At 46.7% G+C, this 15,737-nt stretch overlaps 3 protein-coding genes across 25 annotated transcripts in view; 1 reads left to right on the forward strand and 2 right to left on the reverse strand.

Annotated features, from left to right (window-relative positions):
• Positions 1-2,566, forward strand: part of KANSL1L (KAT8 regulatory NSL complex subunit 1 like) — a 60,721-nt gene extending 58,155 nt beyond the window's left edge. For 3 of the 5 annotated variants that reach the window (XM_088167681.1, XM_088167682.1, XM_088167683.1), the window contains exons 14-15: positions 156-309; positions 873-2,566. In XM_088167681.1, the coding sequence (XP_088023807.1) occupies positions 156-309; positions 873-1,121 (403 nt within the window). In that variant the 3' untranslated portion in view covers positions 1,122-2,566. The remainder of the gene's footprint in view (positions 1-155; positions 310-872) is intronic. The other 2 variants (XR_015804751.1, XM_088167684.1) reach the window with 2 other exon arrangements.
• Positions 2,567-6,502: 3,936 nt separating this feature from the next.
• RPE (ribulose-5-phosphate-3-epimerase) lies at positions 6,503-9,001 on the reverse strand. Of its 2 annotated transcripts, none has more exons than XM_014893530.2 (6): positions 8,842-9,001; positions 8,634-8,713; positions 8,415-8,554; positions 7,704-7,838; positions 7,470-7,556; positions 6,503-7,059 (listed from the first exon to the last, which is right to left on the reverse strand). In XM_014893530.2, exons 1-6 carry the CDS (start codon positions 8,961-8,963, stop codon positions 6,937-6,939), a joined length of 687 nt encoding a protein of 228 aa, XP_014749016.1. In that variant the 5' UTR covers positions 8,964-9,001; the 3' UTR covers positions 6,503-6,936. The 2 variants fall into 2 exon arrangements, with proteins under 2 accessions (XP_014749016.1, XP_088023812.1); XM_088167686.1 differs by having other exon boundaries at positions 8,853-8,977.
• A 368-nt stretch (positions 9,002-9,369) lies between these two features.
• UNC80 (unc-80 subunit of NALCN channel complex) overlaps positions 9,370-15,737 on the reverse strand; it is a 128,611-nt gene continuing 122,243 nt past the window's right edge. For 14 of the 18 annotated variants that reach the window (XM_088167677.1, XM_088167674.1, XM_088167673.1 and 11 more), the window contains 4 exons: positions 15,450-15,531; positions 14,852-14,963; positions 13,561-13,742; positions 9,370-12,528 (listed from right to left, as the gene is read on the reverse strand). In XM_088167677.1, the coding sequence (XP_088023803.1) occupies positions 12,259-12,528; positions 13,561-13,742; positions 14,852-14,963; positions 15,450-15,531 (646 nt within the window). In that variant the 3' untranslated portion in view covers positions 9,370-12,258. The other 4 variants (XM_088167679.1, XM_088167678.1, XM_088167665.1 and 1 more) reach the window with 3 other exon arrangements.

The following is a 15,737-nucleotide window of genomic DNA, read 5'->3' on the forward strand; positions in this document are numbered from 1 at the left end:
ACACCAGTTTTCCTCTGCTCCTTTGGTTTAAGCAAGCAGAATGGAGGTAGCATGTATGGAGAAACTGAACACTTTGAAAAGAAAATGTGAACTGCTCATGGCAATGTGAAATGGCAGGGAGTAGCTCTTAAAACTCATTTCTAATTCTGCACTAGGTCTTACAGCAAAAATGCTGATGGTCGACACAGCCAGGACTCGGTGCAGAAAGACCATTGCACTGCTGACCCTGCTCCTGACCCAACCTCGGAAGCACACAGCTCTGTTTGTTCAGGGATGGCACCACTCTGCAGGGAGAGTCAGGAAGAGAAGGTGGGTGCCTCCAATAGCTTCCAGGTCTGGTCAGTTCTTCAGTGACAGCAAAGAAACCTGAAGATACTCTCCTGTCTCACTGATCAGAATCTCAGGCTGTCACCCAAGTTAACGTGCACTGAACTCCTGTTTAGAACAGGAGTAAAAAGTTTAAAAGTTTCATTGCTCAGTGAATGGCATATGTTTTTGAGGCAAATATGGAAGGACTGGGTTCGGGCTGGGGTTTTTTTCAGGGGTGTTGGCCAAAGTTCCAGACAGGCCTGGTCACTAGGGAGTCAGGCATCCTGATGGTCTGGCATTGTGGGTAAGTGTTTCCTTGCCTGTTCAAGGGTAAATCTATTATTAGTTCAAAACCTTATGCAGCCAGCTTACATCTTGGTGCCTGTCAGTGTTGTATTCTTTATCTGAAGAGTCCTGCAAACACTGTAAAGAAAGACACTTGTTTGATACTTGATAGCACATGATTCTGCACATAGTTAATCAGTTCAGACTCAACTGAAATCCCTTTTTATCCTCTACACTCTTTTTTCCACCCTCACTCCTACTCTTCTGCTTCCTTTCAGTCTGGGCTGTGGGAACTTCGAGTTTTTCCACTAAAAGATGAAGAGGTAGAAGCTTTACTGTGCCAAGATCAAGTAACGAATCAGACTGAAATGTCAAGTGCAACTTTCCCCAGCAACTCTCCCTGCACTCCAGGCACACCCACTGCTTTGCCAGACAATGGCTGTCCACCAAGAAAACAATCTACCCAAGAGTCAGAAGACTGCAAAAGCATTTGCCTGGGAAGCAACAGTACAAGGAAACAAAGGTGACAGGGAATAATGTGGTTCATTAAGAAAGCCAATTAATGTGGAGAGAAGTGTAAGGTAAAATCTCTCGTTCACACAGCATATGACAGCACAAATCAAAACCTTTATGTTAGCTGCATATAATATATTTTCTTTCTTGCTTTGTAACAGGCAGGATAAATCCCAAAGACAACACTTTCTTCTTCCTGAACCCCAAGAGAAAGTAATTATTTCAAGCTGGAAGTCTAATATTCCCAATGTCGGGAGTGGGCGCACATAAATTGCTGGCACCATTCACTTTCTGTTGTCATATTGCCACATTTGTCAATAATCATCCTTTTCTGTTTGTTTGTTTTCAAATGCATATCTGGTTCTAGTGGACTCTGGTGCAGCAGGAGATGCTGTCTACCTTATCCAACAACTTCAACTGAACACAGAAAAACTACTTGAAAATAGTGGGGATAAGTGTTAGCTTCAGATTATTTTCCTGGGTGATGTGACCATGGGGCAAAAACCTGTCTTTCAAACCAAGGGATCTGGAAGCCTTGCATCTGGCTTAAGTCATGTAGTCAGCTCTCAGTAGTGCTAGGGCATGTTTCATATTGAAGTCCTCAAGCAATAAAGTAGAAGTAGCCCACTGCATTGCCATAGTCAATGTATCTGACACTCAGAAAGGCTTCAGGCCTGCAGGGAGGGAGAGACAGGAGGAAAGAAGGCTCGAGCCAAATCAGTGACAGCCCATGGAATGTTGTGGCTTGGATCATCTTACTTCCTTAGTCCTTCAGTAGCTAATGAGGCTCATTATACTTTGCTTTAATATGTTAAAGTCTTGTTCCAATTTCTGTACAGTGCCTTTTAAGAGTCTCGTAAGTATGCCAACATTTGGTGACTAGCTGGAAAGGAAAAGATGATTAATGTCTTGAAGAGCAATAAAAAAAAGCCCCAAAGCTTTCCATTGTGATTCTGGGTAGATTTTGCATTTCCCAATGCATTCACAGTGAGAAAACAAAGGCAAGTTGTTTAAACTTGCATCTAAATAGCATAGCTTGGAATGTATCTGCAATCCCAAGAGGTATTAACAAAGATTAAACATTGAATGTAGGTATAATCCATCAACAGGCAGTTTTTCTGTGTAGGACAGTTGAAGGCAATTTAATAGGAGTCTCTGTTTTTCGTGCAGTTTTCTTCCATGTGTAATACCTGGAATGGCACTGGACAGATGACCCAGTTTTAGTGTCAATTTATTTTTTTGGTCAAAATGACAGGCAATACACACTGGGCATATGAAAACAGTTCAGTAAAGTTTCAACACTACAGCCTATTGCTACATTGTAGTTTATTGCACATTCTGATTATTTTTTTAAACACTTTTTTAACACTGGTTTGTCTTAAACTTGAATCTTGCCTCAATGTCTGATACAATAATCTTTGATGCAAGGTTGGTTTTTTAATTAAAAGTTATTTCTATATATGTTGTATAAAGTCTGAATTTGATGGCTTTTTAGAAGTGAAGTAGGAGGAATACTTCCTCTTGGCATAGAGCCCTGCTTGGCCTGCAAACCCACTGCAGCTTTGCTGTGGTACTGATGCTGTGAGGCCAAGGGCCTCCTCAGTGCCTCAGTACAGAGGTGTGTGTTGCCCTCTCTCTTGCCCTGCATGTGCATCTACTTCCAGGAAAAAGTTTCTGAAAGGTCAGTGTCTCACATGTTTTGCAGGTCTTTTCTCCTCAGGAAGCCTGACCTGACCAGCTCTCAAGCAGCTTTGTTGTTAGGTACGGGCTTCCTGTGTTGTCTGATCCCTGGGGCAAAGGGAGGAATTCCTACACTTTAAAAGAGGGGACAGACCAAGTAAACCAGCCAGCCAGGCCAGCTGCCTTCCATGTCCTGAAAATGCTGCCAGGAAGTGGAAATACAATCCAATCTGTTACAGGATGGTTTTTCTTTACTGGAGGGTGGAAACAGAAGGGTGTTAAAAAAGAGGCCAGACTCCTTGTGTCATAGGAGCTGGGTTGTCCCAGTTTGGTCAGCCTGGGGAACTGCAGAGCAGCCCTGCACTGCAGTTCAGGTCCCAGCCGTGGTGCCAAGCCATTGTGTGGCTGCAGGCTCAGCCCTGGTGTGGGCTAAAGCAGCTGCTGGGTACTTTGTCCACTGCAGGGACTGCAGAGGCAGGCAGTGTGCTCTGAGCAAGGGGAACCACATTTGCTGTGTCCTCTCTTGTATGTTCTTGCCAGCCCTTGTGGGACCTTGCTATTGCTTCATGACAGCAATAAAAAGGGTAGTTAGAGAAAGGCTGAGCAGGCACAAGACAGAAGCAAAATGTCTCTTTGGTCATTACCCTAGTCCACTCACAACAGAAATCTTTCCTCCAATAGCTGCCTCAGCTGGTTAGGCCTGTGACAGCAAACTGTGGCTGCTGGAGCACAGTGCCAGTACAGGGCTCTTCCATGCAGGGGTGTGCACAGGGCTCTACCATCGTTGAGCAGGATATGTGTGTGTGGAAGACACTGGAAGAGGGGCCAGGAACAGGCTGCATTGCCCCCATCCCCTGCCCACCTCCAGCATCCTTCCATCTGGCACGGCCAGGTGGGCAGTGCTGTCTCTATGGCAAGTGAGATGGTTCTCAAGAAGCTGCAGACCTGTGTCCTGCCTTCTCTGTCTCCACTCTGTGTCTTGGCTCCAGACTGGGAGGCACCTGATTTTTCATTTGTCCCTCTACTGCAAGCAGCTGCACTGCTGGTTTACTGCCTGCAGCCAATGTCCTGGCACAGCTGGGCTCTCACCTCCAGACATTTCAGTTTTGCATGAATGCTGGTGTAATGAGGCTGTACCTGTTGAGGGAGCAGGCTGAGGCCTCAGGGCCAGGCTCATCCTTGAAGCCATAAAATGTGCAGAATCCCCTACTTGTTTCCATTCCTTTTCAAAGTTTTAAACAGGAAATGAAAGGCCAGACAAACCCCAAGCTCTCTTTGGCTGTTAAGCTATGAAAACAGCTGTTAGTGCTGCTCCTACTGCTGTGGCTGAAGGGTATTACAAAGAGTGACTGTGAAAAACCAACTTAAAACATAATACAGCAAGGCCCCACCCACGCATGAAAGTGGGTGTTTGCAGCTGCACAAAGCCATTTCCCATGTGCTTTATTTACCATGTTCAATTGAGGCATTTTTTAACACCATTTATGCTCTGCTTCCTGCTGCTATGAGGGTTTAAAATGCTTCATCCCTGCATCCAGGACCTTAATGGCATGTAAGTACAAATAAGAATTTTTAAACCTATTAAAACTAAACTCTGTGTGTGTCTCCTGCAGTGTTTTATCTCAGGGCTCTGGGCTGTACCACCCTGTGCAGCACATGTGCAAGCCCAGCATGACTCGGCCCTATCCCAGTTGTTTTCATCCTGTTTTCCAGTTCAGACAGACCTATGCTGTCAGATCACTCTGGACCACTCTAAACCACGAGCCTCAATACAAAAGGCTGTGCTCTCCTTAATTGCTGTAACCTTATCAGAGGATTGCAACATCTAATGGGCCTGAGGTTTATTCAGCCCCGGGGAAACCATGCAAGCAGCTCTCTGCGTTTTCATGTGACGACTCAGATCCAGTCCTGGGACTCAAGGCTTGTTACTGAGTACAGGACAGGCCCCAAACAGATCACTTCTGTAATGGACACAGGTGAGAAACTGGAACAGTCTTAAGCATTAAAGAACAAGAATAATTCATTATTGTGATTCCATGGACATGGCCACTAACAGATTTAACCTTAGATGTGTACAAGCTGTTGCAACAGGAGTCACCTGCATTAACCCACCTGGGTGGGATTCAGACAGAAGCAATAAAGTAATTTTACTTGGTAGGTGTAATGTCTCTCCCACAAGATTCCTAACCCAAGAGTCAATGCAAGTGCAAACCTGCCATCCTTAAAACAATTACAAAATGGCTACAACCTATGAACAGAGAACATACCACAACGTTCCACAAAGCCTAGTACCATCAATTGACTAGCACAGCTAGGATACCACCCCCAAATTAATTAGGAATAAAGAAATAGTTTGATGATGCTTTCAATCCAGCTTATACTCAACTGTAGGTTAGTATATTACAGCTGTGTCCTACTGCTTTCAACAGCATGAAAAGCCAGACTCCACATCCTGAACTAGCATTTTCATTGCAGCTAGTGCCTGTCCAGCCTGCATTTTAGCTACCAGAGCCATGACTGTTTGTCCATGCATACATTAAACTACGCTGGTTCTTTCCAGAAGCATGGATAAGCTACTCTAACACACACCCAACAGCCCTTAGGACTATAGTCTTTCATGGCCAAGCTTGCTTTTGGCAAACCTCTTCTGAACTATCTCTCAGTACAATAGGTCCAGACAATTTCATTTTTCTTGTGCTAGTTACCAAATGGGGTTGCAAGTGGAAACAGGAAGCAGTGTTTGTTCACCTAAACCACAATTAACCGTGCAGAAGAAACATGGCAGCTCAGCTATTTGAGATACTTGTCTAAGTGTGTCTGAACTAGCCTTAGCTCCTCCTGCTTCCTAAGGGCAGTGGCCCTCGCTGTGGGGCACCTCACAGGGCTCAGAAGGGCTGCACCAGCTCTAGCACTGCCCCAGCAGCTGCTGGGTGACACCTGCCCAGTGTTGCTACAAAGAGAACAGACCTGCCTTTCACCCTGTGGAAATGGCCTAGCTGCAGCTGCTGAGCCTCCTGGCCTGGCCCCCCAAGGCAGCAGACTGCAACCCTTCTGTCATTGCAACTCAAAGGGAAAAATACCACACAGAATACCATGAAATATTTAAGAGCCAACAATGCTAATTAGAGCCACGGGAGACAGGTCTACCAAAAAATGGCCTGCTCAGCCTTCCTCTAGAGCACTGTTAACTCACCTTTCATGTGCCAAATCAGGCCAGGCCTGTGGACACAGGAAACTGAAGGACTGATAAGTATTTGGCTCCACAAGCTGTTTTACAGACCCATCTCCAGGCATTTAAATCTACATATCTCATCAGCAGCTACCCTTTCTGTATGTTACCATCTTAATCCTTTACTCACACATATCTGCAAACCAAGGAAATTGTGGCACAAGATAAAGATTTTTACTTATCTGAAGAATATTAAAGCAACATTCTTTGTAGGAATTCCATCACTTCCAGGAATTTGAGACACAGCTGTCTTATCTAGCTATTTGAAAGGTAAGTGAGAAGATATTCCCCACTTTGTGATCTGGTAAAGATGCTTCACTGACTTACCTGATGTTGAATTTTTATAGGCCAAGTACTTCCAATGCAGCAGAGGCAAAGAACAGGAACATTTCTACCACCACTGGCAATTTTTTTAGCCCTCTTAAGCTGTATTTTCCATAACCTTATTTCTAAACCCACTCATTTATGACAGTCAGCTTAAAGAACTTAACACACCAAGGAAGGGGTGTTTAATGCAGTAGTGGAAAAGTTTTGTAGGAATGCACAGATCAAATGACAAAATACAGACAGCAGAAGGCAGTTTGATTAAGAGTCTTCCACAAGAGAGATTCTTGTGGTGATGCTACACTCTTCTAGCAAGCAACAAACTGACTGTAGTTCAATCCAGTCAGCATTAGAGGTCGTGCCACAAAATTAGCCTCCACAAAATCAAGAGACAGGTTCAAACCATTGCATTTCCAACCCTGAAAGACAGCTAGAGTGTTTCTCACTGCTGGCTCGCTTCACTGCAGTGAAGGAATGATTCCTCTGTTCAGCAGCAAGAAGTTTCTGTAGTTGGTGTTCGTTCAGCCCTCACTTATGCACGAGAAAAGGGTTCTCCTGCATGCCCAGAGCCTTGTGGAACACAGCTTGGGCAGGTCTCATCGATCCAGACTGCGCTTCTGGGCTGCTTCTGAACACACATTCCTGAGCAGGTTGATCACAGACCTGGGGTCTGCGCTCTTCATGATGGCGCTGCCAGACACAATCATGTTGGCACCTGCCTGGAAAACATCAAACACTGCTCAGTCACATGCAACAGAGCCACTGCCTACAGCTGGCTTGTAAAGCACTGGAGGTTGTGAATTCTGTGTGTGCAAACAAGTGGGACACAGATGACATACCTCAAAATACAACCCCAAATCAAATCAAGTTCCCCAAATATGTAATTTCTTCATTACATTGCTCCTATTTACACTAACATAAAAGAAACAAACTTCTTTAACTTAGGGGAGGCTTCAATAGCCATTATTTTTAAAAAGGCACAAGATTAGACCTCAAAGAGATTTTGATATCAGATGTGTTTTACAGTTCTCTCTGAAAACTAAAAATTTCTCCTAAGCTTTATTTTCTGGGAGTTGGTTAAGTCTCTTAGCACAGTGACTGAGAACACTGCTCTGCTACAACCTCTTACCTCTGCACACTTATGGATGGTGTCAGGCCCAACTCCTCCATCCACTTCTATATCCAAGGAGGGAAACTGTGTCCTCAGCCACTGAACCTGAAGAATCAGATAAAAAGGTGGGCACTGAGCTTCCATCCTGCAGCTTCTTATGCAATTAAACAAGGTTTATTTACGTTACCACTTTACTCCCTACTGTTAATTAGCTTTCAGCTCAATAAGCAAGGAAAGATAAATATAGTTTACCTTTGGCATCATGTCTTCCATAAATTTCTGTCCTCCGAACCCAGGTTCTACTGTCATCACCAAAGCCATGTCTATCTGATTGGCCCAAGGTGCCAAGTGTTCAACTGTAGTGCCAGGCTTGATGGCCAAGCCAACCTGCATGAAAGGAAGCCAAATCCAAGTGCACCTCAGGATTAGTGCACCTCAGGGCAAGACTGGCCTGAGCTCAATACAGATTCCTAGGAACGTAATTACGCAACTGTGTAATTGCAGGAAGAACAGGCTTCTTCATTAAAAAACCTCCAAGTTTCCGTCACCAAAATTTAAGGCTGACTTCATTCACAGTGTGTTAGGGCTGCATGTGCCAATCCTAGACCACCTGAAGTGGCAAGAATGAGTTTTTCATAAAATCATGGAATCAAAGTATCTTGAGTTGGAAGGGCCTTACAAGGCTCATCAAGGCCAGCTCCTGGCCCTGCACAGACGCCCCACCAATCCCACCCTGTGCCTGAGAGTGGTATCAAAACGCTCCTGGAGCTCTGGCACCTTTGGGGCTGTGCCCATTCCCTGGGGAACCTCTGGGGGAAGAACCTTTTCCTGCTATCCAGCCCAAACCTCCCCTGACACAGCTGCAGGTCGTTCCCTCGGGTGCTATCACTGATCACCACAGAGCACCTGCCTGCAAGGCAGCGTTCAGTTAGTTAAGCGGAGCGCAGCGTGTACTCCCCTCACCTTCATCCCATTCTCCCGAATGTCCTTTATCAGTGCCCCGGGATTGTCTGTCGCTTCTAGATGGAAGGTGTACTGGTTTGCACCGGCGACTGCCATGGGCTTCACCCACTGCTCTGGCGCGGCCACCATCATGTGCATGTCTGGAAGAGGAGAGCGAGCGGGCAAGTGGGGCCGAGTCGCGCCGCCGGACGGGAGCGGCCCGCAGCCCCCGGCCCTTACCGAAGAAGGGCTCCTGGCCCAGCCGCTTGCGCAGGCTCTCCACGACGGGGTGGCCGAAGGTGATGTTCGGGACGAAGTGTCTTGGGGCCGAAGAGAGAGACGCGCCCGCCCACAGGTTACCCCGTGCGGGCCGGGAGGAGCGGGCCGCTCCGCCCGCCCCCCGCGCCCCCGGCCCGGCCCGGCCGCTCCCGCCCGTCCCCGGCGTTACCCGTCCATTACATCCAGGTGCAGGTAGTCGGCCCCGCAGTCCAGCATGCGACTGCACTCGGCGCCCAGCGCCGCCAGGTCGCTGTTGAGGATGGAGGGACCGATCCGACACCCCGACGCCATCGCTGCGGCCGCGGCTGCTGCCGGGACGGAGGGAGGGCCGGGCGGGCCGTGGGAGGGCCGGGGCGGTGCCCCCGCCATCTTGGGGCCGCTGCTCCGCCCCCCGCCCGCCCCCTCGGCACCAAACTGGCGGAAATAATAATAATAATCGCAGTAATAGCCATCGTGTCGCTGGTTTCAAGTTCCCAACGAAGTGTATTTAGTCCCTCCCAAAGCACAGGTGCAGCCCCACGCCGGGCAGAGGCAGCGGCACAGCCTTTGCCGCAGCAGCCCCGCGCCAGGCCCCGAGCAGAGAGGTAAACATTAACCAGCGCTGTCGGCATCCCGGGACAAAACCGCGTATTGAAACCCTTCAGAGCGCCACAGACCGGCCGTGTTACGCAAGAGGCTCAAACACAGAACTCTGTCCTTTGCCGTCGTTCCTTTGTATTTAATCCTCGGGACAACGTTTGCATAAAATGCTGAGGCAACGGGACCGACTGACACGTGGACAAGACAGGCACAGCCGGACATCGCTGAACACGACATGCGCTTAAGGCTCTAACACTATGTAAAGCAGCATCGTATGTCTTCACAGCAGAAACAACGCCAGTTCTGGTACGGAGATACTGGAGGAAAGCACAAACCAGCTAAAGTACTTTGTATGCCACTCATCAGGATGGCATTAAATGCGACTGATACGACAGTAAAACGCATGGGAAGTCAGGCTGACGGGCTGGCCTGTCTGTGCCGTCTCCCAACAATCATTCCACAAAACCCAAGCCAGCTGCCCAGCCACCCGGATAAAACTACATTACAGGTTACGTCATTTATAAGTTGCATTGATGTCTAGTGGGGTAGACATTAAAAAGAGGCATTTTAGTCCTTGCTATGGCTTACTACTGTGGATTCACCTGTGACAGTGGAAACTTGAAAGTTACATACACTGAATTAAATGAAATAAATCACAGTTATTTTGTCATCTCTAGAGTAGAGTACTGTGGGAAGGCCTCTACGTTCCATTAAGGAAGATTCTTCCTCATTTTCTGCAGAAAAGGTCACTCTATAAAGTGCACCATGAATTCTGTAGGTGTTGTGTCCCAGCTGTTTACTCGGCTCATGTCTGAAGCTTTCCAGTGACCAAGCCTACCTTGGGACTTGAAAGTGAAGCTGTGGGTTTTTTTCTCGTTTGTGCGTCAGTGTTAATAATAAAACAACATCTGGAATTCAGCAATTCTTGGAGTGACCTCTGAGCTAGGAGCTAATCTAAAGCAGCATCCTACAGGTAGCTGGCACTGGCTCCAGTGCACTAAGAAGAAAAAAGCAGTACAGCATGTTTTGATCAGCAGAGGAAACAGTTTGTTATCCAGGACATCCTGCAGGGACGTAAGAGAGAGACACTGTCACCTCTCTTACAAGACCAGGTACCCTTTGGAGCTGCATTAGAGCACCACCTGTACGTTATATAGCCCCATATACGTGGGGGATATAGGTGGTGCACTACAAAAATAATTGCTTTTTCAGCCCTGCTGTTCCCAACATATGCTGAGATTCTCCTCTCACCAACAGAGTGGTAGCAGAGCATGCTCAGCACCTGGGAGAAAAATGGCTTTTTGCTCTCTTCAGAGGTTTAACATGAGCGAGTTCCCTGCCCACACTGGTGTGCACAACTCCTGTCAAATGTGAGCATTTGGCACATGCCAGGCAGCACAGCCTAAGGCTCCACAGGCTGAAACCTGCTCTCAGGGGTGCAGTTAATTGTCTTAGCCCCAGGAAAACCTGCGTGCTGCACTAGAGCAGCAAGACAGCCGTCCATAGGGTCTGGCTATTTCAGAGCCAGTGAGGAGAGCTGCAAGTCCGTTCTCTGGAGATGGCTAGAAGGAGATCATTTCCCTCCTTAGTAAGGCTGGTTCATCATGTGTATGTCCAAATTGCAAGCCCTCAGGAGCCAAAGTGGTGGTTAGCACATTTTAGATACTCTCAGGGTGATCCAAAACATTTTCGTCTGCACAATAATGACATGATTATAAACTCCAGTTAGTCTAACATGAGCCAAAAAAGGCAGTGTATGATCCCCAAGGGTATCTTTGGGCATTGCTGATGATTTCATGGTTTGTTTCACAGCTATTTTGCAGTTTGCCTGTCAGCAGCTAATGGCTAAATTCACATTTCAGTGTAATTCCATGATGCTGCAGCAAAACCTCTTAACTCAGCTTTGACTTCAGCTGATCCCCCCAGGGATCTCCACCTTCTATAAATGTTACATACATTTATCTGATATTTGCAGCCATGAACATTACATACATAAAATGGAACTTTTAAAATACAATCTCAGCATGCCAAAAATAGATTCTTTCATCAAGTTTCTGCCCTGCAATATCCATCTTTTGTTTACAATGTACATGTATATTTATATATATAGTAACAGGAAAATACCATATATAAATATTTACTTTAAATCCCTCTACATACATCCAACAGCATCAGGGGAGCAGCTGCTTGGGACCAGAAAGGTCCACACATTCCAGATGCAGTTTCTTGGAGGTTCTTTTTTAAATCTGTGGAGAGGAAGAGCTCACTACATTAAAGCAGGACAGTGTGGGCTGTTTATACCACCTGCAGACCGCTCAGCCCCTGCCCATCTGTGTTTGTGCACAGCACATGCATTCCTTATGGTATATACTGTATTTACTTTTAGGGAGCAAATATTTTTGTAGCACAAGGGCAATATTTTACAAAGTGAAATGGAACTAACAGACAAAAGTAAACTCAACTAAAGTCTGCAGTGCCAAAAAAACCCCTCTAATTGCTTTATGGTGCTTATCGTTGCTCTGCACGTTAGAAACAATGGTCCCAGGCCTGAAAAAAATCAAGCTTTAGGTTGGTACTTTCTGTCAGTATTTTCACTGTTTTCAAGGTGTAAGAGCCTTAGATTCAGCTGCTGTATAGCCCTCCTCTCAAAAACACTACAAAAATAAATCTTGGGCACAGTCTCAGAAGAGACTTCTCTGTCTCACACAGTCCAACAGCCCATTACTCAGTAAGGCTGCTGATCACAGTACATGGCTCTATGGACCACGTTTGCCTACACACCCCTATCCTGAGAGTTCTGTACAAATTCTTGGTTCCTGTGGTCCTGCCCTGAACTGAAAAGAGATCTCACAAATAGAAATGTGCCAGTCTATAGCAACTGGCTGCTAGCTATTTCCTGCTTTTGGATAATAAAGTGCTCTTGTTTTAATTAGTTACTATTTAGCAGGGAACTCTAAGGAAAGGTCCACATTTCCTTCCTCCTCCCACTACTGTACTTCCCTAAGAGTTAAACATGAGATTCATCTAGATCAACATCCGTCTCGCCAAGCTCCACATGCGTGAAGCTGAAGTGAGTAGCCAGCAAAGGATTCTCCATGCCATTGTCCTCGCTGATGTGCAGGACAGTGTCCCCATGCTGCAGCAGGCTGGTGGTCTCCAGGCCAGCGTAGTCCTCGGTGTCAGACAGCTGGGTGGGTGGGGTGCTCTGTGCTGTTGCTGGCCGGGACTCCAAGCCCTCCTCTTTTTCCTTCTCCTCCTCAGCAGAGAGTGCCTCGCTCTGCAGTTGAGGAGAGCTGGTGGTCAGGCTCAGAGAAAGCAGGAGGGAGAGGGGGGGAAAAAGGAAAGAAAGGTCTATAAAGTATTTTTTCATTCAGGTATACGTTTTACCATGAAGAACCAGGCACTTGCAGATTACATTCCTTAAAATTATACCTAACAATATCTTTGTGCTGTGATCAGTGACCAGAAAGGTTATTTGATTTGAGGCATTAACACATCCTCATTTCATCTTTTTTAGCATACGGCTTCAAACAGAGTAGGTTTACATTAGATACTAGGAAAAATTTCTTTATACTGAGGATAGTGAGGCACTGCAAAAGGTTTCCCAGAGAAACCTGTGACTGCCCCATCCCTGGAAGTGTCCAAGGCCAAGCTGGACGGGGCTTGGAGCAACCTGGGATAGTGGAAGGTGTCCCTGCCCATGACAGGGGCTGGAATGAGTCCAAAACATTCTGTAATTCATTCTATGATTCGTAAGACAGAAATCATTCATTTGTTCATGGCAAAGGACATAACCTCAAAATACACTGGGCATATAAAGGTGATCTCAATGTCACTTATGTGTTGAAGGGATGACTGAGATTGTCCCTGCACCATCCTCAGTGGTGTCCAACACAGAAAAATGTTGGACAAGCAATTTCTTTTGCAATGTGATGCTTAAAGAGTCCTGAGGCTTTGATGGATTCCTTCCTTTAGGAGGCATCTCTCGAGGAGCAAGCTGTAAAAACCTGTTGAGGACAGCTTGCCTTGGTGATTAGGTCCAGAAGGACACTGTATGTGATGGGAAGACAGAAAGGGAAGATGCAGAAAATATCTTTACAAATTAAGAATTGTTGCATAGATCTGGAAGGGAATGGCTTTCCAGAAGCAGGGGGTTTGACAGCAAACAGCCTAAAGAACAGACACACATGAGAGTTTGCTGTCTTTACTCCCCTGCCAGCTTCCATCACAGTGCTGCAACGCATCCAGCGCTTCCCCGTGCCTGGGACAGAGCAGGGGAGGGACACAGGGTACAAACCAGTCACGTTACCTGGCTGTGAAGATCAGCTACAACGATGGCAGGTGAGGAGGTCAGCACGGGTTTGCTGAGGGGCTCCTGCTGGCTGCTGGCCTGGGGGCTGCAGCCCAGCTGCTGTGCCGGCGAGTCCACGGCACAGCTTGGGGCTGCCTCGGGCTGGGCTTCAGTGAACGTCACCGACCGCTTCTGCTCTGCTGAAGGGTACAAAGCCCAGAAAAGTGAGGGTTAGAAGTGGGGAAGAAACACACAAGAAAAGAAGAGAGAGAATCCCTGGAGGTTTTAGAACTAAGACAGGATTTGTGGTTCATTCCATCTTTATATAAGCTGTCTAATCGGCATCTAATCTAAAAGTCTTTTACCCTGGGTTTCCACCACAGCCACAGCAAGGCTCTGGGATCTCCTATTCTTCTCATGGCTTGATGAGAAAAATATCACCTATAACATCTTTCCATTCTAGAAGAGTACGCTGAGTTGAATTCCCACATGAATTAGGCATTTCTGCCCTCAAATACAAAAGCAAAACTGGCATGTAAAAAGGTAGGAGAATTGCCTAAGGTTTTGTGGAAAATCTAAGGAAAGAAAGTGCAGCAGATAGCCTCTCATTCCTGCTAACTATGGCCATTAGCCAGGAATAACAGAAGAGCACGGAGTAAAGACAGCTAGACTAAAAACTTAACAGTAGAACTGATATTCCCATTCCTGCTCTTATTTATTTCTGGTAAACTTTTATGTTTCGAACATCTCCAGCAGTGGTGTTGTCCCAGCACACTCCTGCTGAGCACCTAGAAACCCAGAAAGTCCACAAGTAACCTCTGCTCTTGCAGATGTTTCCTCCAAAGCTCACTGCTCACTGCAGATGGTACAGAATACAGCCAGCTGCTCAGCTTGGCAGTGCTGGAAACATATACAGTCCTTAAAGCTCTGTACTGTTAAGCTTATGATGAGACATTTCCTTCTTTCTACTGCTCTCAATAGCATCTTCCAAACTTGCACATCTGGAGATTTTGGATAAGGCATCCTGACTAGAGGAAACCCATGCCCTAAATTCTCCACAACTCTTGGAAACAAGATAATTCATTGTCCATGTCCTGTTTGACCTTGAAAACCTCTGGAGAAACCATCAAACCGTTTTGAGAGGGTGGATTTCTGTTAGACTATCCACGTACTAGGAAAAAATACAAAACTGCTGGGACTTCATTTTAATATAAGCTACTAGCAAGCTACAATTCCTTTAAGGTAAAACCACAGGATTTTCTGCTTTGCAGCGTGGGGTGCTGGTTCTGGAGACGCAGCGGTGCCGTACCGCAGGGTTTGGGCTTTGGCTGGATGCTCCGGCGCGTGGTTGAGAGTCGAGCTCCGTGACGGCTCCGCGGCTCCGTCTGAGTTTTCTGACGTGACAGCAGCGGCCGCCGGAGCTAAACATTGCAAGAGAGAGTTAGGCTGATGTGTGTTCACATATTCCTCTCTGAAAGGAGAACAGATCATCACTGTCTGCACCTCTGGGTGTCCACTCACTCTCCTTTTAGCAGATACGTGTTTTAAGGTTTCCACAGCTCACACATTTCCTTCCTGTGAACGTCTGGGCTTTGTGCCTTTTCAGTTTCAACACTGAATGCAATGCAGTGCAGGCTGCGTAGCCATCATTTAATAATAGTAATAAGAAAAAAGCCTGCAGAGGAATTCAAAACAAAGGGCACCTCCTCTCTTAGGGATTTGCCTGGCTTCACACCTACAATTTGTGCTATGGTTCCTTCTAAGTCAAGGGACTGCTCTAGGATAGCAAAAATTAGGCAGAAGGGACACATCACACCCACACATGGTGTCCAAAGAACCACATCCAAGAAAAGCCACACCAAATCACAGAGCAGGAGAGCAGGTTTGTGTGCTGCCTGTGTCCTCACCTGCCGTAGGCCTCTCTTCCGCCCCAGGGGCTGCTGCAGAAGGAGGTTCTGCTGTCCTGGCTCGCTCTGCACGCTCGCCACCCTGTTAGATGTTGACAGCATTAGGCCAAGCACAGCACACTGCATAACCAGTACGTGTCCTGGCAACTGGGACTAAAATAAATAAACAAGAGATCGACCAACCACTAATGGCACAGTCACTTCAAAGAGCAGCACTATCTTTGAAGGATGGGAGGGGACATGTCTATTGGGTTGTGGCTTCCAGGGCTTAGGAAAGGGTGGGAGGTG

Source organism: Sturnus vulgaris, chromosome 7 (genome assembly GCF_052056855.1).
Source record: "Sturnus vulgaris isolate bStuVul1 chromosome 7, bStuVul1.hap1, whole genome shotgun sequence".
NCBI lineage: Eukaryota > Metazoa > Chordata > Aves > Passeriformes > Sturnidae > Sturnus > Sturnus vulgaris.

Bases quoted from the DNA above. Each gene is read 5' to 3' on its own strand.
- RPE (XM_014893530.2), bottom strand. From the start codon at position 8,963: ATGGCGTCGGGGTGTCGGATCGGTCCCTCCATCCTCAACAGCGACCTG. The intron at 7,839-8,414 runs GTGAGGGGAGTA...CCTTTCATGCAG, and splicing joins TTCGGGAGAATGGGATGAAG to GTTGGCTTGGCCATCAAGCC. The intron at 7,060-7,469 runs GTAAGAGGTTGT...GATGTTTTCCAG, and splicing joins CCATCCATAAGTGTGCAGAG to GCAGGTGCCAACATGATTGT.